General features: G+C 37.6%; 1 protein-coding gene across 1 annotated transcript in view; it reads right to left on the reverse strand.

The window, feature by feature from the left end:
* The window catches only part of TTC17 (tetratricopeptide repeat domain 17), a 46965-nt gene that overhangs the window by 16495 nt on the left and 5128 nt on the right, over positions 1–25342 (reverse strand). Inside the window, 12 exon segments of the mRNA XM_009695962.1 lie at positions 14059–14245; positions 16428–16462; positions 16465–16648; positions 18897–18974; positions 19564–19738; positions 20858–20973; positions 21420–21560; positions 23131–23243; positions 23561–23721; positions 23963–24102; positions 24484–24628; positions 24917–25026. Coding sequence (XP_009694264.1) covers positions 14059–14245; positions 16428–16462; positions 16465–16648; positions 18897–18974; positions 19564–19738; positions 20858–20973; positions 21420–21560; positions 23131–23243; positions 23561–23721; positions 23963–24102; positions 24484–24628; positions 24917–25026 — 1585 coding nt within the window.

The raw sequence follows: 25342 nt of genomic DNA on the forward strand, positions 1-25342 counted from the left end.
CACCTAATCTAAGGAAAGAAGTACCCAGAATGTTGAGGTCTGTAGCAAGGAAGGAGAAATCGTAGGAAGAAGAAGTAACGCAGTAACGGATGTTGATGACTTGTTCCATCTATAAAGGGATAACAAATATTTATTCTGAACCATACTTCATACTGTCACATTCCTCAGAAAAGTCATACTTGGAAACAATTATGAATTTCCCTTATTACGTATAAACTTTTGTGGTTCTACGTGGAGGGTTTTTTTTTTGTTTAAGAGCAAACTTCTGTCAGTTTAGGTGACTCCAGGCTCTCAGACTGAAAGCCACTTACCTAAAACAAGGAAAGAAATGTGGAAAGTATGGAAAAGAGGGAAGATGAACAAACACCACCCCCAGTGCATCCCATGGAAGTGCTGCGCATTGAGGAAGGTCTTGAAAGTAATCAAATTTCACCATTAAAGAGGGCATTGATTGTTTTAAAAAGCTAAATTAACTGCCACAGTGGCTGTTTGTGTCTTGTACATCTGGCAGAAAGAACGAGGCCTCACCAAATATTTTCACTGTTCCATTCCTATATACCAACGTAAGACAGATGATTTGGTGCCATCAATGGCATTGGAAGTAAAAAGTAAAATTATCTCCAAGTGTCTTTGGTCAGCACAGAGTTTCTACTGACTTTATTCTTTCTTTGTCAGTGCAGAGCTTGCAAAATAAGGGGTGCCTAACTCCACCACCTATGTTCCAACATACTAAGTTTAAGAAAATTATTGGCTCCTAACTTCTTAGGATGAGACAAACTGATTTCCTTACACTTTTTGGTACATATTTAGAAGTTACGATGGCAGAACAATGCTTCAAAACTAAAAGTCAAGTCATTTAAAATGAAGGTACTGATTTTTTTCCTACCACTTGGAATAGGCAGAGCTGGATTCTTTCTTAAATGATTACAAGCATAAAGTGACTTTTGCTGTAGTCAGTGACTTGCATTAGGTTATGCAAAAGGCAAGTTATCTGGAGGCAAATGTCACTTAAATGATGTGCCTCTTTACAGTTAAACAATGCAAAGAGAGAACTCTACTTACTACAGATGTAAGTCAGCCTAATACCCGAGCTGCGGAGTACCAAACAAATTGAAACCAAGCTGCTAACAGGAGTTAACTCCATACTTGTTTTTTGATGGATGCTCAAAACTAGTATTCCCCACAGTGAAATTCAGTAAAGGTAGTAGTTCTCTTTTTTTATAGCAGGAACGACATATCACTGACCTTAATGGAAAAAAGGTTTAATCCCTGCACCCAGACAGTCTCATCTACAGATGTTTCAGGAGCAGTGCATCCATAAGCAGGTCTTCTTTTTACTTTTGCTAGTCACTGCTTACACAGATGCAGAGACATACGAGTCAAAGGGGGTGGTATATAACCACTTTATACATGAAAATGTGTAACAATTAATGCTGCTCTTAGGTCATGTGAAAACTTTAGGGGTGCTCACTGCTTAGGTGACACTGCATATTTAGAATTAGGCTAAAATATATCCATTATAGAAACCAACCTGAAAACCACCATGTTGTCACCCATCACTCTTACAGAAAAAGTCTTGTTCAGTGCTTCAAGTCTCAGACAATATAATTTACCACGGCTTACAAAAATAATCTGGAATGAACGAACTCACCTACCAGAACCCTTTTGTACATCTAAAACTACTGGGACCTCAGTCATCAAAATTTGGGCCAAACTAGCACAAAGAACTGCCTTCCTTTCTGCACCATGGTGACTTCGCCTCAATATGACATTAACAAGCCAGGGTAGTGTTACAGGGAAGCGCCATTTGAGAGACCATCCTCCAGACAACATATAAAACACAAGCTTTGACTTTCACGGCAATGTTAACGCTGGCAATTAACACACTGCATCCCCAAATTACCTTGATGTCTCAAGGTGAACATGGTAATTTCCTAAAGATCTTGTGAGCCATTAACAGCAACCACGTTATTCCAAGCACATATGAACAGATATTTGATTGCAAAACATTTGTTAAGGGAAAAAAAAAAAAAATCCATGCCAGTTATTTTGAGATTAATTTTAAAAGCAATAGGATGAACAGGAACTAGAGGAGAGACCTATCTTTAGCAGTTATTGCTGCTCTGCTTCATCTTAATTATAAGTTAACATGATTCTATTAAGATTTTGCTCTAAAATTCATGCATTCTTTTCTTCCTGTTTTCCTGAAAAAAAAAAACCCAAAACACCAAAACCAAACATATTTACACTTCAAAATGATTCCCACGATTGAGCTTTGAAAACAGAAACTGCAAACCACTTACGACTGAACAGGATTGTCATCAAAAATATCACAGAAAGGTCACAAGCCAAAACTGCTGAACTGCACGACAGCACTGTGCTCCAGAAGCAGTACCAAAGAAAACTGGGTGCTTTCCACACACACAAGCATAAAAAAAAAAAAAATATAACCAAAGAGCTCTCACTTTATTTTTAGTGACAAACGATCAATAGTGACAAACAGAGCAGGGAAGTAAAAGGAGAAGAAAAGCAGAAGTTCTTAATTACAATTACCTGGCTATGCAATACTGACCTGTGAATGTTTGACAGGTCTGTATTTAACTGAAGAGAAATACATTAAGTCCTACTACAAATTCACTGTGCACTATAGGACCTAGGGAAGATACAAAAGCAGATGGGCAATCTACATCTGCAGAAGCCTAAAATGGTTCAAAGCCTTGTTGCAGTCTCAAAAAGCCAAACAGCCCACCCAGCAGTCAGGTTTGCTCTCTCTGAACCCAACAGTATCACCCCTGGTTTCAACAAGGCATGACTGGGCTCCATAACAGTAACACACGCATACCTCCAGTACCTTTCATGGTTGTAATATACTGGATAAATCACTAAAAAAAATTTACACGTATCTACTACTCACATATATCATCATAGCTACTATTCTGGAATAAGAGAAGACAAATTGTAGTAAGTTCCCTCTCCGGTCAAGTATTTCAAGTTAAGTATCATGATAGGTACTGGCAGAAAATGGTAAGTGTAGTACCCAAAATTTAGACTAAGCTTTTGGTGTGTTTTCTCTCCACACAGAAACGCTCTTCATATTTAGCTTTTTTCTTTAATATAAATCCTCCTTTGCAAAACTGGAAGTTACAGGACAAAAAATAAACATTTTCAAAGGATGGAACATATTGCTAACTGAAAAGTAAAAGCTAAGTATAGAGAACAAATAATGAAAAGTAATAGGAGGTATTTTAAAAGTTGATTTTCGTGAATTCCTACCTCTTCTCTAAATTCCTCCCTTAGATGAGCGGTCAGCGGCCCTTCTTCAAAGATGATGAGAGGCATGCTCAAAATCAAGTAGTCAGAAGAGTGTGCTACATAACAAGCTTTGGTTTGATGCACAGCAAACAACAGGATGATGATTTATGTGGTCAAAATTTAGACTCAAGCACACAAAATGAAGTATACAAAAGTTCCTTCTTTTTTATTATTTATTCCAACAACAACTTTTCAATTAAGAGGATTATATAGTAGAACAACTGCTTTCACTAGTAGGGAAATGGTTTTAATGTCTGATTTGAAGCAAAAAGATGCCGTTAAATTGGCTTAGCTATAGATTTAAAGATTATCTATTTGTCTCATTACAGCAGTTCTGATTAAACCTTTCAAAACATACAAATGCCAACAATACATGAACAAGAAATCTGGTTATATTAAGCGAGAGAAATAGCTCACTGTTGCATAACAGACCAGTCCCTGATGAACAGACACACAAATTCTCCTTATGAAATATAAAGAAGTGATAAATAAAACATCGGAAAAAAGTTAAAGAGGAAGACAAATCTGTTTAAATTAGAACACAATGCAGTTTACTAAGGGACATGCATGCAAAACATCTTGAAGAATTCAGTGGGCTACTTTATAACAGAGTAGAAAACGTCAACCGTCCTGCCTAACAGCTCTTCCATAGTTAAAAACAGGGAGGGGAAAAAAAAAAAAATCAAAGAGGTTGACTACTTAAAGCTTTCACACTCTGTCTTCCTCAACACTCACTAAAATAGGAGCTTGCTTTTTTTTTGTTTTTTTTTTTTATGATGCACATCGAGAAGCAATAACTTGCTCTGTGACGCCTGGGAACAGGGCCCAAAACATAGAAACACCTAAACATCTAAATTTAAACTCTCCAATCCTGCCAGTGGATAAAAGAGGCTAGAAAATGTCTTTCAAAGGACACTGGTCCTACATATAGAGTAGGAAAGCCAGTAGTACTCCAGCCTGAATTTCAACCTGTGCCCCAAGAATACTTGATTTTTCTTTTTTTTTTTGTTTTGTTTTGTTTTGTTTTGTTTTGGGGAAAGAGGGAAAGAAAACAAGAGAAACAAGCACATGTAAGTTCTGAAGACAAAGGCTTGTCCTCAGTGACTTCTCCTATGTGCCAGATTTTTTTTTTTTACTGTCAGACAAGAAAATAGTTACTTATTAATTCCTTAACAATAAACACTCATCCACAGTAGATCACAGTATAACATATACTATGAATATCAAATGACTAATATTTAGTTCCCTGCACACAACACATTTCTGAAATCTGTTTCTGATCAAGCCACAGAAATTCTTAGTTTAAGGATCACTAGCATAAGCAAAGACAAGTGGCCTGTATTTCTTTTGCTCTCTTTCTAATCTTTCCTCCATCATAAGCCATGTACCTCTTCTCATGCTAAACATCAAATATTTTGTTAGATCCCAGGGTAGCTATGAACTCAAGTTTAAAAGGGACGTTAAGTACAAGGGTAACCCGCTCGTGAGAAATGGCATCATATAGTTGAACTCTGCAACAGTTAACTAACCCAATTATGAGTTAGTGTTAGCTTTCCACTTCTCTCAACGTATGGGCTTGACACTATAAAGCCAAGTCATGGCCTTATGTGTGTGTGTTTTGACTGTCAGTCTGTCTGTAAGGTTTGCACCATACACTGGAATTTAAAACAGTATGCCACAGGGACCTGGTTTCATATTTTTTATTTTAAGAAAATATTTTTGATAGGCTGTATTTATGTTTACCTGTGGATCTCTTCACTAGGTTCCACTGCTTAACAAAAGCAGATTAATAGTCGGGCTTGATCCATGACAATTTAGATTTGTCTGGGATAGATATCCATGCAATCTTCCTCCGAACTGGAGATCAAAGCAGAGACATTGACACACTCAAATAGCAAAACAATGTGTTAATTGGTCAGGTAGATATACCCCTTATTAACCTAAGAGCTTTTCAGGTTATGTTTTACACAATTCCATGAAGAAGCAGAGGTGTTGCCGTAAATAAGATTTAGGAAAAAAAAAATAAAAAAAAAAAATCAATCCTGGTTTTGAGGGAGTGATGAACAAGAACTGGATTAGCCTTTTCTTGAGTCCAGGTAAGGAATACTTGCAGAAGGTTAAGTTTGACAAGAATACTGCCAACCACCCTAGTTTAGGATTCAACAGGAAAATATTCTCCTCACACTGCCAGAATAGTTCAAAGCTATAGAATAGTGCCTGCAGAAAGACCAGGAATTTTTGGAAGAATATCCCTTCTCCCCCAGACTGTTGCATTCAAGAAGCATCAATGTCTTCCTCTAGGGAAACTCTGAATTGTCCTAGTTTCACTCACTAGTAGCCGGAATAGATGATAGATTTAAAGCTCTGAGGACAGTCAGAGCACAACACACACTCACATGAACCAGGCAACCAACCTTAAAAGGAAAAAACAAATCAATAAAGTAGACAGATCAGGGGTAGTTAAGTGCCTGGCACTCCATGGCTCAGCATGTAGTGCTCATTTTAATCCGAGCACATGGCATTGCATGCTGCTTTGAGACAAGCTCAACATGACTCATTACAGGCTGAGGCCACACATCACCACTTTACAAGTTCTCAGGTTAAAGCCAAGTGAATACAGCCTTCAAGGTCTTGGCAAGTTGTTAATGACGCTAAACTACGCGTTGTCGACTCTCCCATACGTGTTCTTTCTCTTCCAAACATGCTTTAACCAACTCACTAATTCTATGAAGTTGTTTGTGCAACTACATCTTTCTGGAGCTGTAGCTGGGGAATTACTATTCCTCCTAAAAAGGCCGTAGAATATATGCAGTTGTTGGACCTTTTAAAAAAGGTCTAGCTCTAGGTAGCGCACACTATTCAGGTTCAGGAAGAATTTTTAGCAGCTACATGCAAGAAACCATCATTGGCAAAAGCAGCCTCCTAAAAAGAGATGAAGACACAGACAGTAGCAGATATGTCTCATTTCATCTACATTCCTATCACCAAAAAAGCACCAAAAACATTGCAGAGAAATGTTAGTACATCTGATAACTGAACGTATCGGGTTTTGAAAAACTTGGTTGGAAAGAGAACCTTGTCCCTTCCACTCTAACCCCTGGTGATCCTCCTCCTACTACAGGGGCGTGTAGTTATGCTGAAGTAACTGAAGGATCCAGGTAACATATTATGAAGAATCATTTGCACTATAGAGACAGATAAAAATGGGAAATGTCATATTATATTTAGTTTAATACTGTACTGCTTTTCCTTCCTATATTCATAGTTTTGCATCAGTAAACTCTCACTGAACTCTCCTACAATTCTAAATTCTCTTCCACCATCCTATCCTCATTGCCTCAGTTACTCCTGCAGCTGAGACCATGACCTTCTTCTCCCTCCTCTGCTAGCCTGTGGCCTTCTGATCCTGGGAAAAGACAGAAAGAATACAGAACGCTAAATATTGCGGGCATATCATTCTTAACAGAGCATGATGCAAAGTGAGACTGACGATTGTTGGGAGAAGTTGCTGGGTACACTGTCATGCTGTAAATAAGCAGAGTAAGTATGTAAGCTAGCAAGACAGACTTTGCATGATGTAAAGAAATTACCTGATGTTAGCATAAAAAGAGCTGCAGACCAAATTCACCCGTTAGCATGTTTAACAAATGCAAAAGAGAATGACATTTGAGTAACAGATATATACTTAAGACAGCATGCTTTTTTTGCTGGTTACAGAAACCTTTAAGACGCATAATGGCTTTCCAGCAAGCAGGAGCTTGGAAGCAACGCGCATGAGCAGTGGGTATACAGCCTTTGGATAGCGGTGTAGCTAAAAATGCCACGTTTAACACAGTACCACATTCTTTGATTTTTAAACTTCAGAATCTCAATCTATACATCTCTGCATAGTTTTGAGAAGAAAAATACAGGGAGCTCAGAAAGGAAAGACAGCTTTCAAAGTGAGCTTGGCATGGCACTATCAGGGTGAGGTCCTCCACTCCAGAGATGCTAGAAAAAGACTTTTCAGGGAAAGATCTGATTTATACAGCAGGCACCAAATCAAATAGCAGAAAGTATCAAAAAGCCTGTGTCTGGTCAACTATCTACCAGATCACAGCACTAAAATTCTAGAAACGCCAGGATTATTGCCGCAAAGATAGATGGTAGGAACTGCTTCTTCCCTTGCTGGGCTACTGGCGCAAAAACGGTAGCACAAAACTGAAATAATAATCGGGTCACGTTATTCCCGCAGGGCACATTCTCATGTAAGATTTCTCCAGGATCTCCCAGTCAGAGGCACGTCTGACATTTCCTGACACCCCCACGCCCTCGGGATGCCTGCCTCCAACAAGACAAAAAGCAGTCTTCATTCTCCCTATCTCCCACCTACCTGCGTTCAGTAAGATCTTTCCATTCTGCACAAGTAGAATTTAACCTCCTCTTAACTCCTTTAGCACTGCAGAGCCCAAATACAGTGACCTAGATTCCACTTGTGCAACACCAACAGATCTTTCAGATGGACTGACACTGTATGATCTCCGTTGCCAGAGATGCTCGACCAAAAAAGAATTCAGCTTGATTTTCAGATCCCAGGTGGAACTTGCAGGGTGAACAATAGGCACGTGGGTAGGAATAAGAAACTTGAGTATTTAACTTCAAATTGATTTTAGAACAGCTACTGTTTAACACAGAATCCACTTTCTCTATGCTACTATTAAATGACAATGCAAACACTTGCCATGATGTGCTTCTGAGAACTCTGACAAGCTGTTTGCGTGCTTCATAGAATTCTGCTTGTTAAAAAACCCTACTGGGGTTGACTATGCTGTTTAGACAGATGAGCTTTCCCACAAGGCAATGGACAGAGGGTAAAAGCAACAGAGAAATGAATGGTCACAGATCCCATCCCTTTCGTTAATATAGTCAGATAAATAAGAGAATTAACATTTGTGGTAGTCTAAATAAGATTCAGGAACACTCAAGAATTCTGCCTTTACACGACATGCAAGTCAGAGAAACAAAAAGCTGAATTTTAAACATACAGGAGTGTTCACTTCAGAATCCCATACAATTGGTATAGATTAGGGCCTTTTGCTTCAACTAAAACAAGATTAAATTCTGAGCTAAGCTCAACACCCTTCGCCCCAAGAGTAAACATCCTCTGTTTTTACCCATTAACACTGTAAGTGATGAGCATTCCTTGGAGGAACAAGATACAGCAGCTTGAGAAGGAGGAAACTAAAATGCTATTATGCTAAAAATGTATAGTATGAGGTCCTTTTAGACAAAATGGAACCAAAATTTAGCAGCCCCTTGTTGGGACTATCAAGTCAGTCATAGCTTGTAGCAGATCACCAAGTAAGTGAAAGGTGCATTTAAAAATGCAAAGTATTTCACATCCCTATGTTTTAATGCACCATTGTAAAGAAAATTTATGTGACGCTTTTGCTTAGTGTTTGTGTATCTGAAACTGTTATATGGAACTCGAAGTGACAACAACCATCAAGTTAGAGGCTTAAACTGTGACGTTGATTTAAGCACGTTATTTAAACTGTCCATAAGCTTACTATTAGAGTTTCACGCAGAGATTCTCCTTTCAGGTCAATCTCTCCTCTTCAAGTCAATTTGCTTAAAGGTCTAAGCTTATTAACTCTGTAAGAACTTAAGTGCCAGGGGACAAAGAAAAACCCTTACACTTAAAAGATCAAATAACTTTTCCCTATGTTTTATTTTAAGAGGAAGTAGATGCAATAAAAGAAGAAACTTGATTTTGTATGGTATAGGGTGTTTGTACCACGAGAGGGCACTAAGACCATATTTAAAGTGGATTATTAAGCTATTGCTGTACACATTACAGAACGAAATCATCAAGTAAGGAAGTATGCATTGCTTTCACAAACATACATGCTCACTACATCAAAGCAGTCAGATATCTTGATGGCATGCACATACATTCATAATGTACTCACGCTGCCTCTACTTCCAACAGAGCAGCACAAAGTTTTCTGTAAAAAGCACTATCCTGCCAAGTAATGAAAGATAATGAAACTAAAGAAACTTGAGGTTTGAAACAAGTTTCATGTTTTGAATACCATCAATCTATTAATAGTTTTAAGGTTTTGAATTTTGATCTTGTCTAAAAGACCGTGAAGTGCATGAGCTCATAATGAATTGGAACTGTCAGTCAGAGGTAGATGTTTAGTCAGATAAAAATGTATTGAGTATAAATTACTTCTGCTTGTCCAAGCAGCAATTCTGTTTACACACATAAGGGAAAGCCCTACGCAACAGCAAGTAACAAATCAGCGTGTGTCAAGGGCCAGCTGACCATCACACTAAAAATATGCTTCTAGTGTATCGTAATCTTTTTCAAAAGGCTTGACAACATCTGAATGTTCACATCAGCCAATGAAGTGTCACAGGGACAATCCCTTAGGTGTTAGCTGGATATTCCTCTACAGACCTTATCACACGATAAAAACTACTTGCAATTTTTTAAGCCATAAAGGTGTGCAAAACAAATCCTGGCAGTGCCCCGTTTCAGCATCAGACAAAAATAATGCTGGCTTTCTCTACTAGCTTAGTGAGCAGCGCAAACCCAAAGTATCTCCTTTCTGCGACTCTAAGAGTTGACCACGTTTTTCACGTGAAGTTTTTCACACTTGTTATGCAAGTCTCTTGGTCCTGTTATTTGTGTGTCAGATATGGCTGCGTAGGTATCCGTCAAGCAACGTAAAGTTTCTGCTACTTAACAGGCTTCAGGAACTGATTTGCCAGTAACGTAACAGTTGATCATTCAGTAGCAACACCCTTAACACTGCCAAGTCACCTCCAGAAGCACCACCACAGGAAAATCCCATAACAATGAAGTCTTCCGACCATTTCCTCAGTTATTTGGGAATAAGGCAGTATGTGGGCTGCTGGTCCAAGTAACGGAGGCATATGTAGCATGGCAGCACTGTTGCCTTATAGTATCCATATTAGTTGCAACTCTCTGAACTCCTGCAGTCGCTTAAAATACATGTTGTAGGTGATATAGTTGTACTAAATTTTGGACACTTCACACACCTCCTCCTTGAGATAAAAAACCCACCAAAAATCTTTGTATATTTAGAAATACTTTTACAATGAAAACAAACATTTATATAAACTTCAATATAGGAGGCAGAAGTTAAATAGAAAAGTGTTGGTCTGAGGTTTTTAATTCCTCTTCTCACCTGCATGAAGTGACTTGGGTTTGAAATATAAATTTCTATCTAGAACAGGGATAAGTTAGGGAAAAAAAGAAGTACCAGGCAGCAGTACAGACAGGAGCATATAAGCAAGCATCCAACAAGTCAGCATTAGTGTCTCACACTTCCAAAGTCCTATGCTAACAGCAAATGTCCCAACATGCTTGAGAAAATTCCTATTTCACCTATTTGAAATATACACCAGGCACATACTGTAATTAAAAATCAGACTATAAATTCAGATTTTTGATCCCATATTCCATCCCATGCTAGCATATAACTCCCACTGACCATTTGTTGGATTCTGCCGATGGCTCACGGCAGCAGAGCACGGAACTCCGTATCTTGCTAGTTAGTTCAGTTCTCATGAACAGAGGCTTTTGACAGGCGAAGCAAAAACACAGCTATCACATGGGCCTACAACCCAAAGCACAGGCAGCCCTACTGCTGTTAGTTTCAGAAATACTGAATGAATGCTTATCAAAACAAGATACTAAACCAGAGACAACATTTGACATTCCTATTTCTTGGTAAATTTTTCAGCATAACATATCCCTCTCAAAGGATGTAAATCGTTATGGCATGCCATCAAGTGCGTAACAACAAAAGGACAAACTAAATTCAATTATCAGATGTCCCCAAGCAGCAACACATGATCTGAAAGGCTGTGAAAATCTCCTGAAGTAACAATCCAGTGACACTGGGATTGTCAAGCAAACATTTGATCCACATATTTACAAATGTGCTGCATTAGCTCTATACCTAAAGCCCAATTCAGAAAGGTGTGTGAAAGTAGTGTTTAGTTTGCATCTTGTCACCAAAACATGCCTTCCCGTCTGTCATTGAGCTAAACACGAGCAGATTACGTTGCTTTATAAATCTTGTAAGTCTACACGACAGTAACATTTTAACAAATGCTGTAAGTGCAACAGGTAATGTTAAGTATTAGCATCTAAATACAGCTTGCATTTTTTAGGTTATAAGTAGTGGTTGAATAACGGTACATACTATTGCATTATGTACGTAAAGTCAAAATTCAAACTTACAATCTCTTTTCAATTGTTTTCTTTGAACTGAAGGATGAACAGAAGGCTCCCAGAATTTCAGGATACGTTAAGTGCGAAGTGTGATTTCTGGGTATGCATTCTTGAAATAATTCTGGTTTTGGAGACTTAACCTCACTTTCATACAGCCTGTCAAGATTCTTCTCGAGGCAGCTGAAGTTTAGAGTGAGGAAAAAATATTTCCCCAAACTATATGAAAATAAGATAGGCAAATCTACCTTTCCATTTTTGAATTCCGAGTTTTGACTTAAACCACAAATCATCATCAAGGTTGAATTGACCAGTATGTTTATTTTACACTCTGCACATGAATGTACAAAGAACATTTACACTATTTGTCAGGTTCATACTTTCAGGTTTCTTGCACTCAGACAAAAGATGACCTAAACGATATCATGAACAGAAATGAAAAAGAAAGAAATATTAAGACAGGAAGAGTCCCAGAAAAAGGCAAAAATATAGAGCAAAATACTTAAATACTGGAATACTGAAATTCAATGTGCAAATTAACATGCTAAGGCATATTCAGCTCTCTCTTGATTTAGCAGCTTCACAGATTCCTTAACAAACAAAACCAACCCCAATGTACCAGATGAATATATTCACGCTCACTTTGTCAACCTGTGGCCAAGCTAGCAAAAAAAGGAAAGATAATGCTTTTCTCATAAGCACTCTTGATATGGGTTTCTCCTCACATTCAAGAAACACAAACTTCCTAAAGAGCATATGCAGTTAACAGGTGACTCCAAAATGAACATCCTGGATCAAGAATCAATGCAAACAGCAGCCAAGAATCAGCCAAACTAGAGGAGTATATTTTTAAGTATTGTGACAAGTTTAAGGAAGAAAAGCATACAAAAGAAAAGAAAGATGTAAAAGATCACTTTGAGGTTCAAACACAGCCATTGCTCGTTACCATCTCAGTTCTGCGAATATACTTTTAAATTACTTTTTGCTTAACCTCAAAACAGAGTGGCTACCATTAAGGTTTGACTGGAACAACTTTAAAACTGGCTGTAACTCACAAGGTTAAAGAAGATCTTTATAAAACTAAACGGACTTTGAATTTTTTTTTTCCCAGAACAGTGAAAGCGTCTCTTGTCATGAAATGTGCAAGTTCCAATACTTTTAACGGTATCTCGGGATTTTTAAAAGAAGGGCAATCTGATGTTAAGAGATTCAATGAAAGGTACCAGTGTAAGAATTGACATTATGGAAGTCAGCAAGAGACCCATCAGTTGGGCCATAATACCACTTACTACACTACATTTAGACAAACACCATTCATTTTGCTGCACAACTGATGTGCTATCAATCAGAGCAAAAAGGCATAAGGCCATAAAACCCAGTATTATTCTAATGGCATAGTCCTGGCATTTCACCTACAATGGCATCATCCATACTGTACCAGGAGATATGATGGCCTCTAATCTATGTTTAGACAGTGTAATTCTGGATGCTAAGTCAGAAGTGGTTTCTCCATGTCCTTCCACTGGAGAGGTAATTAAAAAAAACATAATTCAGAGGAAGTCATAGCACTACTAAAAATCAAAAGCATTTCTCTCATGAGGTTTTCACTTAAAAACAAATGAAAGATTAGATGGAAAGACACCTCAGTAACAACTTGAAAGAGAAGGGATTAAAAAATATATTCATAAATGTTCTTCAAGATTGCTCATGAGCAGCAGATTATCCATATGCAAGTACAGACAAAATACTTGAAATACTCAGCGGGATTCACTGAAATGAAAGAATCCATCTCCAAAAGCTATTTTTTTTAATTTTTAATACAAGTAGCCACTAAGGACAATAAAGCATTCTATCTCAAATATTTTAAAGTATTTTTTGAGGAGAGATTGGGTTCAAAGTCATTCTTCTTACAGATTTTTGGAGGGTTAAGAGCAGTGACCACAGACCTCATATAAACAAAATAATGCTGACACGATATCATCTATTCTGTAAAGACTGAACACTAGAAAATGACACTGAAAGTACTGAACACACTGAAAGGATATGAATTAAAACTAAACTGTTCTTCACCAAATTCTTCAGCTTTAAGAAAACATATCCATCTGACTGTAAAATTTGAAGGGATGTACAAAGGGGCTGTTGAGTAGCCTAGCAGTAGGAGCTGTATGCTGCCATCAATACTGAATCCAGCATTCCTCATTTACCAGGAAGAGACATCGGTGAGGCTGTTACCGGTATTACTGACACACTCTGGAAGTAATTTGCACTCAGTGGCAGCCCTCTAGATATTTAAGAAGTCATCCTCAAGAACTTCTTAACGGACTGGAACTTTTCCATTAAAAGCAGTGCCTCAACCTTGGTCCTTATAGGGAGAAAGCACTATAAAGCAAAAGGGAGGATCCTTGGAAAAAAAGTAGAGCAATCATCAATTTCAGGTGCAACACCCAAGGCAAACAGACACTATTTCACTTGTGGTCCATCTTTCAGCAGTTGCTTACCACTGCACACAGAAGAGGTGATGTTGTAAAGAAAAGGATAAAACTGCAAACAGCGGATCATCTTCAGACTGCTTTCACACTCCAAGCACTTGGTTGTCAAATCCAGCGCATGTCTGAAGGCCTGCAGGGCTCCACTAATGTTGTTCAGAGCCAGATACGCATTTCCTAGGCTCAAAAAAGTCAGGGGCTGCCAAGAGAAAAGAAACATACCCCAGCATAAGTACGTTCACTGTTTAAAACTGAAGCCAACTAGGAAAAACCCTGTCAATGCACACCCTCCCAAATTTTGCTGAAATGAATTTAGGAAATTTCTTCAATAGGGACTGCCTATTCTTAGAATGGAGAACTAACAGCTTGATGCATCAGTGCTAAACAAAAGCTGTTCTGACATAAGCTTGTGTTCAGGATTCCATCTTCCTACGATAAAAACCAGCTGTTAAACACACACAAGCTGAAATGAAGCATTAAATACTTACTTATAACCTATCATAAACATAATGGTTACTGCATAGAGTAGCAAAGAACTAAACTGAAATGCTTGAAGACATTTTAGAATGATTAGAAGTCAGAAAAAAAGTAAAAAAATATTACCAGTGTTCTAGCAGGACAGATGCATTTCATTTGTCAAGAGTGTTCAGGATTCACTTGAGCAGAACTAGGCTACTGAAAACACCAATGACACACTAGCTTAGGGGTATATATCTCTGTTTACGTTCAATTCTTTATAAAACTTTGTATTTTTGTCCGCTGCTTTTGGCTAGTCTCCCTAAAAATATGTATTTTCTTTAAAGTACAAATTATAAACACTTTTTTCACTGGGTAGAATATAATTAGCACTTTAATACAAGCACATAGTAAAGCACTACATTTTGTTTGTTGACTGAAAAGTCTTTCACTTACACAAAGTAATTCACTGCAATTAACAGCATAATGCTAGAATAATGACTATAATATTGTAATTTAGCAGTCATTTTTTCCATTGAAATAATTTTACATTCATTATCTGAAAATGTGGAGACTGATCAGCAGCTTAAGATTTTTCAAGCTCATCTTAGCTTGTATTATTAAACACCATTCAGAAAAACATGCAAGCTGAGCAACAGGACTTTTTTTTTTTTTAAAGCTTTTGCTAACACAGCACATCCTTCACTCCCTGTAGCTGTAATTCATTTTAATTTGTATTTACTTTCCATTATATTCCAGGAAATACTATTCAAGTACAAATTCTCCTGCCAGACTTTTTGATACAATAGGTATTACAGGATTGAGAACGCCTGAAAAAAATAGGAGTAGGCATTATTCTAATGAGGGAGGACTTGCCAATATTTTGGAAGAAAAGCCCTACTCACACAACGTGGTCCTAAGGATCCCTAGGTTCCTCTCCTCCAAGGCTGTGCTTTCAAGGGTTCTTCTTAAGGCACATAATTCAAATTTAGTTCTTTCTATAGATCCTTTTGGCACTCTTACCTGCCACCCAAATGGACTAGATTCCTTTCCAACAACTGCAAAATTGTTTCTGAATGCTGTATTGAAAAAGATTATTCTGTTTTTAGCTTTTATTATGTGCTAGATGACTGGTGGCCCAGCAGGTTTAAGCTCTCTGTTTATCTAACTACAGAGGTAGAAGCACAGGAAAAAGTCACTTGAACTTCTTACTGAAGCATCTCAAATGTAAGACCAAAATTACTTGCTAGAAAGAAGGTGTCCCCCACGCTGCTTAATTTTCACAATTGTTCTGGCCAGTCTAATACTTTAAGCCGTTTATACAGAAACTCTCTACGTGACACAGGTGACAACCTACAGAATGTTTATTATGTTACCATTCAGAAATACAAAAACCTGTTTTGAATCTGTGGTTGAGAGCAAAGTCACCAAAGGACTAGACTACAGCTTTTCCTCTAGGCATACAGATGTAATCTAGGGACAAATAAAACAGTAGAGATAAAAAGTTAAGTGGCACAGAACGATGTCTATACAGCCATAGATCTTGGTGACATACGTGCTACTTTAAGTTTTTAAAAAAACCGAGATACAATACTGACAGCATTACGGATCTCAGTTTTAGATGAAAATGTTGCCAGAATACCAGGATTAGATTCCTTTGAGCCACTGCTGATAATATAGGTTTTGGGAGGCAATAAGTCTGTTATCTACTTTAGAAGAATTTCTGCTCTAGATGTTTATATTTTCAGCAACCAGCATCACCCCCAGCACGATCAAGAATTTAAATGAAAATTAACATCTGTTGCAAATCACAAGCTGGAAGTTGAACTGCACGCACAGGTAAGTAAACACAAGTAACATGTATTTAGAAAATAATAAAGGAAAAGACATTCACGGCTGAATGAACACAAAAAACATCGTCTTACCTCAGAGGCGTTGATGGCCAAAGCCTTAAAAACCTGCTGGCATCCAAATGAAGACCATAATGAATCAAGAGGTTAGCAAGATTGACCAGAGGGATGTCCTGATACTCATGTGGAGCCAAATTAAATGCTTTTTGCAAACAGTTGATAGCAAAGGTGCTATTTCCAACTGCACGCCAGTACAGTCCAGCTTCATTAAGCACAAGCCACAGAGGATCTTCTGGCTAGAGGAGAGTCAGGGAAAACATGAAAACACCCACAAAGAGGTGTCTCAGGAAGACAGAATTGCCTGCTCTTTGGTAAGAAACAAACAAACAAAACTCACCCTTGCATACTACCTTATTAACTAGATACAAATTACACTTTGCTGTGACTGCTAGCAGACTATTCAATCTCCTCTACTCAAACTGACACGATTTACAGTCTGAACTGTGATTTAGTAACAGCTGTTGCTCACACTCTACCCATCGGACTGCCTCATATCAAGACCACAAAAACTCTTAAAATGTAGAAGTGATAATGGATAGCTTGCTTCAGGAAGCGTTTGTGAGCCACTTCAGAGTCTTAAAATTACATTAATACAGATCTACGTAGAAATGTTACAATTTGAAGGTCACGCAGCTTTTAAACTGTAGGTAGATGTGTTCCCAGGTCCTACATCCAACATCAAGACTTCCTGTCAATTTAAGGTTTCAAAGTTGATTTTTCTTAGATTTAGTTATCTATTTGTCTTACAAAAGTTGACATGCATTAGATACTGTTTAAAGATCATAAAGTAGCAAGCAACAAGTGAGGGCATGTGGAAGAACAGAGGAAGGGTCAAATACACCTTGAATGTTCCTTCCTCCTCTTTCACCTCTAACAGAAAAAACAAACACTCATCCTAAAGGAGAAAGAGCAAAACTTTAAAATACTGATAGATGGACAGAGCTACATAAAACATTGATTTTCAGATGGAGCAGTTTGAAACAGTTTAGAAACACTTACATTCTACTTTTTAATATTTTCAGCATTCCACATTACCCAATTCTACAAAGAGCTTAAAGCATAAAAGCAACAAGTGAAATTAATGTCCAATCTGACCTACATGTCTGAAGCCCAAATGCATGCATGAATAGGAAACGTGCAGCTAGGATTAAAGAAGTGAAACAGGTAAGGACCTTTCCAGTAGTATTGTATTAATGCAATACAGCTGGCATTATAGTAATACTGTGTTGAAAAAGTCAATCAGTACAAAGATTTTCTTTCAGATTTTAAAAACAACCTCACACAGCAGGGTTATACCTATGCTTCAAGATGAACTGGAAGGTATCAATAGGATATAACACATCTTTGTTCAGAGTACCTTACAAAATCTGCAATTGCAGGAGTATGTATCGCCCTTATTTTGCAATGCACATACATGACATTACTTGCATGTTATTCGTGCCAAACTCCTCACTCAATTACACTCCGTACACAGGCCTCGATGACCTTTCTTTAACTAAATCCTCAGCAAGTTATTAGCACTCTGTCTTTCCCAACACAAAGATACCAACTGTAGCACTCCTGCCCTAGAGTGTTTATCATTAGCAGAACAGGCATGACACAACAGTGTTCTTACATCAGCATCTAAATGACCCAGAAGTTCAGACTTCTTAGCATGAAGACAACAGAATACGATGGTTAAAACCAAAATACCTATGCACTGCAACAATAAGACATTAGACATGTATAGGACTGTTCTGAACAACATCATAATAGCAGTCAACTCCTACTGTTAATTTTTCTTCCTAGTAAGACAGATGCACGTAGTAAATGGTACTGATTATAGACTAAAAACAATACATACATACACGGTCTTGACACAACTTGTACAAGAGAGTTAATTTGAGAAATATCAGCTTGACACGTCAAAAAGAGTCAACCTCTATTATCTCAATGCTTCCTGTCATTTGACTTGTGATGACTCTTAAAGGCCCCACGCAAGATGGAGGTGGCATTCCACAGCGTCTTATACAGATGTGCATTCTTTGCCCCAGAGTGCTAATTATCCTGACAGAAGATTGACAGAGGGTTGGCTTCTTTGGAGGAGGGGTGGGGGGGAAGGCAGGGTAGTGGGGAGGAGGAGGAAGAGCAAAAGGCAAGCATGTAGGGAGGAATGAAAGATGGAGGAGTAGTTCCAAGCTATTTCTCTCAGTTAAGCAAATGGCTGCCAGGCGTAGCTAATACACTGCTGCTCCATGTCCTGCAGTTACAACAAGAGCAAGTAACTACAGGGCTGTTCGGTCCACACTAAGCTGAACTAAATGGATACTTCTCTATATGTTTGCGCTTTACTTGTAAAAATGGATTTTTAAGTTAGTTTCATCTCAGTTACAGGCAGCAAGTAAGCTTATTTCTTGCACATCACTGACTGACGACTTTAGAAGTATAGCAACGAGCCTCAAACAAGAGTTCCGAATTTATCACATGCTATCGCTTTTGACATACCTGTTTCATGGCATGATCTAGAAACGCTCCTATCTTCTCCTGGGTAATAGTTTCATTGTTGATACGAGAATGCAAAACCTGGTCAACAAAGATTTAAATTTTTTTTTTAAACAACTAAGTAAGTTTTACAGTATGTATCTACATGGGCCATTCAAGTCTCACATCCCTAAGTCTTCCCTTTAGTAAAGGGAAATAAAAAACTGTCCCCCTGCCAAAAAAAGAAAAATTGCTCTAAAGAGATGATGTGAACACGTTAACGATTAAAGCAGACAACCTCCAGAAAGCAATATGAAGGACTCAGCCTAAAGTTACCAACTTGGTAGAATACAGTAGTTATTGGAAACCCCAAGAAGACGAATCATGTCAAGTGATTGTTCAAAGTTTTAAAAGCAAGCAGTAATTTCAAATAGTAAATTATATTTCCTATTCTGTGTGTGTTTGGTCAGCATTTGAAAGAAAACAGACAACAAGTCTTATCCTGAGTGACAAGTTCTCCCTTTCTCCAGCCCTATTAGAAAGCATTTGCTCCCCTTTTTTGGAAGTACTGATTGGCTTGTGATATCAAGTAATCTTTTAAATCTGAGAATCTTTCATGTTCTGAGTAAGGTTAAGGCAATAAAGAGAGACCTTTCAAACAGACGACACTCAACAAGAAAATGTCTCTTACTTGTCTTGCTTGATCATCTGGCATCTTGAATTTCAAATCTAGATTATTGTCTAGTTCCTTGACCAGTATGTTTAGAGATTCATTGTTACGAGCATCAGTAATTGAAGAACAGTCTGGTGCCTGGTTTTCTCCATGCCCGACAGTATCTCTTGGGATACTCAGGATTGGCTGGACTCTAGCGATAAGGAGAACCAAGACAAATTAACAGCATGTACTGCATGTCACTGATCTATACGCACAAGAATCAGCTACATATCGACTGACAAGCCTCATATCGTAGACTGCCATGAGATGTGAGCTGCAAACCCCAAGTTCAAGGACCACCCTTCCCTTGAAAAGTCATTAATAAAGTCCTTACTTTCCATTTTTAAGCATATAACACCTGTAAATAATGGACAAAGCAGTAGAGATAAGACACAGAAGGTTCTCATATTATGCTAATAAGGACTGTATGAAGTTTAGGACTAAACAGGTAAGTGAAAAAGAAAATGCTGAAGTTATTTAAACTGAAGTTTGATTTCAAAAACACCAAGAGGTAGCCAAATTATTTGGGAGGAACATTCTAAGTTGAAGACTTTTTTTTTTTTTTTCAAAGGAAGCTTCAGGACATCTGTGGATCAGAATCTTTGCTTTAACACATGCTCAATACTAGAATTATACCATCTAGGAGAAGAAAGTTTTCTTACTATCACTATTCTAATGTTAAGTGAGTAGGATATTATGAAACTGCATTGATCTAAGGTAGCTATTGCAACATAGACACATTTTATCCTATGTAATAACAAATATTACTGGCTATTCCACAACTAAGCTGGTTTTCTAACTGTCCCAAAGCAACAAGCCAGGGCTTTCCACTCCTAACCCTTTTTTACTATTTTCTGGTCTTCACAATTTTCTGTTATCATAACTAAAGCTAAGAGGACGTATGCAATGTACAACAGTTAATTGTAGTTATTAAATAGATACCTCATTATCTCTCTCAAGGTCTTTTTTTTTTTAAATATACTCTACAACACATTCATACTTGTGCTTAAATCCTCGTTCTTTTCGTAATACTGGAGATATTTCATGTGTTCACCTTGCAATAACAGTCAGGGAAGAATCACCATGAAATCGCATCTGACTGTTACAGTCACAGCAAAGATGACAATAAAGGAAAATGCCCTCCTGTGGAATGGCCAGAGAAAGAGGTTCGAACACATCTGTACTGTTGATTGCTAGTTACATCCATCCTCTCTAGAAAGAACGTTCGTGTGAAAATTTACAAATATAATTTTTAAAAATCAACACTTGCCTGAATCCCCTGTTTTCTGGAGGCAGGAAATAAGTTGGCAGTTCTTCTGGATCAGGAATTTTGGGGAAAGATTTCATGCACTCTGATCGCTGGGGCCAAAGAATATGCTGTTTGTCCTAAGGGGGAAAGGAATTATTTTTGATGATTTTCTCAACATTTTTAATATTCTAATTAACAAGCTAATAAGAATATAACGATGAATCTGGAGGAAAAAAAAAGAGCAGAGATCTTTAAAACTATTCTTTTCCCAGCTTTTCTGGAATATCAGCAGTTCAGTTTGCTATCTTTACTCAGCTGTACTGCTTTACTTGCAGCAGATGTTTACAAAGGTAGCAAAGAACAAGCCCCTCTGCACTGTAGTAAAGTTTCAAGTGATGGGAAACTGGTACAGAGAAACTACAGAGACGCTTATATGTTGAAGAAATTCAAAATGCTACGTTTTCCAGGGCTGTCACACACCAAAACAGTAGCCCAAATGCTAAGAAGTTTCACATAAACAAGGACAAGATTCACTCTTTCACTACTCCTCTTTGAAAGGGCAAAGCTTATCCTCCGTACTCACTCTGTCGGATTCTACACTCCACACGGAAATGATAGAACGAGCAACGGGGGAAGACTTCAAGGACTGGCTGTGGTCGCTTTGGTTTGCGTGCAGATCCAAATTCACAGATGTCATACTAGAAGTTGAAGAGTCTTCACCAAACTAAAAACAACACAAAACCAGTATTTAATACAGAAAAGAGATGGTATATTACTGGCTGAATTTCTACACATTATTTTTTCCCCCCACCATTTATGTAGTTAAGCTTCACCAATGAGTCGAAATTTGGGTAGCAGAAAAAAAAAATGGAAATTTAAGCCTCTTGATCCACTTACACCATGGAAAAGAAATATTCATGTTGTAAATAAGTCAACAATGAAAACATAAGTGCAAATCAATAAAAAAATGCTAAAAGGTTCCAAGCAAACATTTCTAAATAGACCACAAACAAAATCTACTTATCTAAACTGCATAGCTCTAGTTCAATTCAGAGTTACTAAGACTCATGGCTTGCAAAACTATCTTGATAATCTGAATTATAATTATTATAACAGGAAGAACATCCAAGAAGAAAACACAGAATAATTAAAAATAATTATTCCTGTTTCTTAACTAGCTAAGGGGAAATTCCACAATACATTCCACATTGCAAAATAAAGCTTTATCTGCAGTTCTAACACAGCAGCAGTGTTGCTTGGGTGACTGTTGCTCTGGATTTTCAGTATTAGTACACACCTTGCTTCCAAAGCTTCTCAGTATTCCTGTATCAGATTCCCTTGGTGCACTAATTCAAGATATACAATCAGCAAATACTCACAAAACTGGGCTAACACCTTCTTTTTGGGCTGCAAAAGTATTCACTAGATTCAACATCACTGAGCTCTGCTCTTCCATTTGTTAATTGCTTATGGCAGTTTTGTGCTCCTTCTGGTAGGAAAAAAGATTAAATTGGAAGGAGCGTGCAAAAGGTGCACAGCTTGAGTCGTATGACAGGGTAATAAACAAAAGAAACCATGATCTGTTTTAAGGCTGCAGAAATAAGTGATTGATACCATATTATTTTAAGCACACTTTCAAGCTGTTATGTTGGAATATTCTTCCCACTAAAGAATAATTCTTGTTCCATATACCACGTTTCTTAGAAAGCTAGCTCCTTAGAAAACCTTTGCCTCTTCATTAACATTAGCTGCCTAACGCTTTTTCCCATTCTCTCTGAAGGAAACTAAATTGGAAAGTTAAACATGCTATGCTCCTGCTAGCATGCCTGAAATTTATGGAATAAATTAGTATATTTATGGAAGAGAAAACTTAATACCTCAAGTGAGGGTTCTTGTACTTCCTAGAAAGCAATGCTTGGCTGTTCTATGCAGGTTGAAAAGCAAAGGAGTCAATATAGAAGTGGTTGGTAACTCATAGGAAACTAAGACTTTGGACTAAAATACAGTTTTTCACGTCAAATAATTCTAACAGTTCTCTTTTCTAAGTAAAACAGTGTCTTATACGATAAGGCCTCTAAATTTCTATAATTCACAGTCGATCTCATCTTGTATTACTAGCAAAAGAAACTAGTATTAAATACTTTACAGTCTGGAAAAGAGACTAAACGATTGCTCACTATAATTACCACACCCAAAATGTACGCCCTTGGTTAAACCTCAAAAGAAGGGAACTATTTTGCTAGTAAGGCAAATGGGATGCAACTTAAAGCAGTGCTATCAATTCATAGACAAACCTGAACATATTCCACATTTTCAAAAATGTCTCCGCGGTGATAACGAACAGGCTGGTCCCACTGGCAGTGCAAGCTATGCTGCTGGTTGCCCAGTCTACAAATCTGATGGTTCCCTGCAGAACACAAAACATTTTTTTCTACTATATAAGTGAGGCTTCTGAGGAGACAAAGATACCATACAGTCAACCCCTCTGCCCCAATTCGGCCAATCCTTTTTATTTATTGAATCATCACAGAGGAAACTATGTCTTTGAAACACTTGAAAAAAATCCTGCTCAAGAACACATTGCAATCCCTTGTTTTAATAAGCAAAACACATCAGCCACTCAGGGTCATCTTTTAATACATAGAGTAGTTATGTGCTGACATTAATCTGAATATGTGCAACTCTTCATTGCTATAATGAGCACGAACTCTAAAAAAGTTGTACCTAATTGAGCTTCTTTTGCCATCTGTGTCTCGTGAATGATGTTCCTCAAGATTTGTTCCTCCTGGATGAGCTTGTACTTGTCTAAAACATCTTGTTGCCTAAGGTAATGGTCATGCTGCTTCTGATATTCCTTCAATTCATTTAGTGTTCGCTGAAGAGATCTTGAAAATTCAACAGCAGAAAAGATTTACTTTGAATGCTTTTTAAAATACCAGTTTTTCCTAGTGTTGTGCATTTTCAACTTCAGGTTTCTTAAAGTATTCCTATAAATAATTTTATAGCATAGTCAAAGAGACATAGAAAGTTGAAAATCATTATTCTATTTGAAATGTAAATAATTGCTGCAACAGAACAACAAAAGTGAGATTGTATGCATTGCCACTAGGATGCTTCTTTAGTTACCTATGTTGGGCTTCCAATTTTTGCTCAAGTTTTTGCTGACATAGGACGGCATGCTTCCTTTTTACAGCTTGTTCAAACCCTGGTTTGGCCTGTAGAGCATGATCATAACACAGGACTGAGTGGTTGTACTCTCCAAGCATCTGTGGAAAGACCAAGAGAGAGAATTAGCCACCGTTTGGTAATATTCAATAAAAAATATTCCATTTTTAAGGAAGTCTTAAACTCAAATTTTAATTTGCGGTAACAAGCAGCCTGTCATTTCTGAAACTCAAGCCACTGTATCTGCTAAAGAAAGGCTGCAGGAGAATTTCCCTCGGATTTAGATACCAGTGCAGATAAAAACCTTTGCTGAAAGACAAACTTTTGGATGAAAATATCTTGACAAAATCTTAAACATTAAGCATGAAATGCGTGTGGAACACTAAACACATTGTAAAAGAGGAAAGCATTACAAGTCAAGCCAGAAAGATTATATAATACTCGGTTTTCTACAAGTCTTGGAAAATAAAGATAGTATTTACTGCGTATATATTTCCCAAAGTGTAATAGCTGGTAAAGAAGTCACTGTAATCCAGAGCTGCATGGACCACAATAGCTGCATCTGCAGAGAAGTGAGCCCGGTGCAGAATATTTGCCAAATTTACCAGTGCAATATCTTTATTTTGCCTAAAAGAAAATGGAAAAAAAAAAAAGAAAAAGAAAAAACAGACATTAAAAGAAGGTCAGACTGTGTAAGAATCATGCATAAGGATATATTAATTTTAGTCACATATTAAACACGTAATTTGATAGAAAAATGTCTAAACTATATATAAGCCTAGTATAGCACATGAAGACTAAGAACGAGTAACATGGAATACTCTGTAGGATACAGTCTTAGAAACTAAAACCTGTCTACTAACCAAGGTAACTGGAAAAGCAATCTGAAAAGAAACCTTTATTAGCAATTCTTACCTTGAAGAAAAATGAAGGGCACGCATGGCACATTCTACTACTTGGTATGGCTCATTCTTTATTCGCCAGTAAAAAGAAGCCATGTTATAGAGTACCCAGGAAGAAGAGTTCTGAAGTAAAGAGAAACACATGAACTGTACTAACTACTAAGATATGAACTAAAAGGTTAATCCTGGCTTTAATTGCTATGGGATGGAAAGCTGAGCACCAAATGTGTTCCAAGTTATTCTCTTCCTCTGGAAAGCTGCCATTTGGCAATAGTTGTGAGTGTTCAGGAAGAATGAACGAGCATATAAACGTATTAAAGAAACAGAACTTCTGTCTTTCAGGTAAAAATTCAAAATGAGAAGAAATGAGAAGTGAGAGTAGTTGAAGCATCAGCAGCTTAGCTGGAGTTCAATAAGAGTTCCTGTATCTTGCAGGAAT

This window comes from Cariama cristata, unplaced genomic scaffold (genome assembly GCF_000690535.1).
Source record: "Cariama cristata isolate BGI_N322 unplaced genomic scaffold, ASM69053v1 scaffold8862, whole genome shotgun sequence".
Lineage (NCBI taxonomy): Eukaryota > Metazoa > Chordata > Aves > Cariamiformes > Cariamidae > Cariama > Cariama cristata.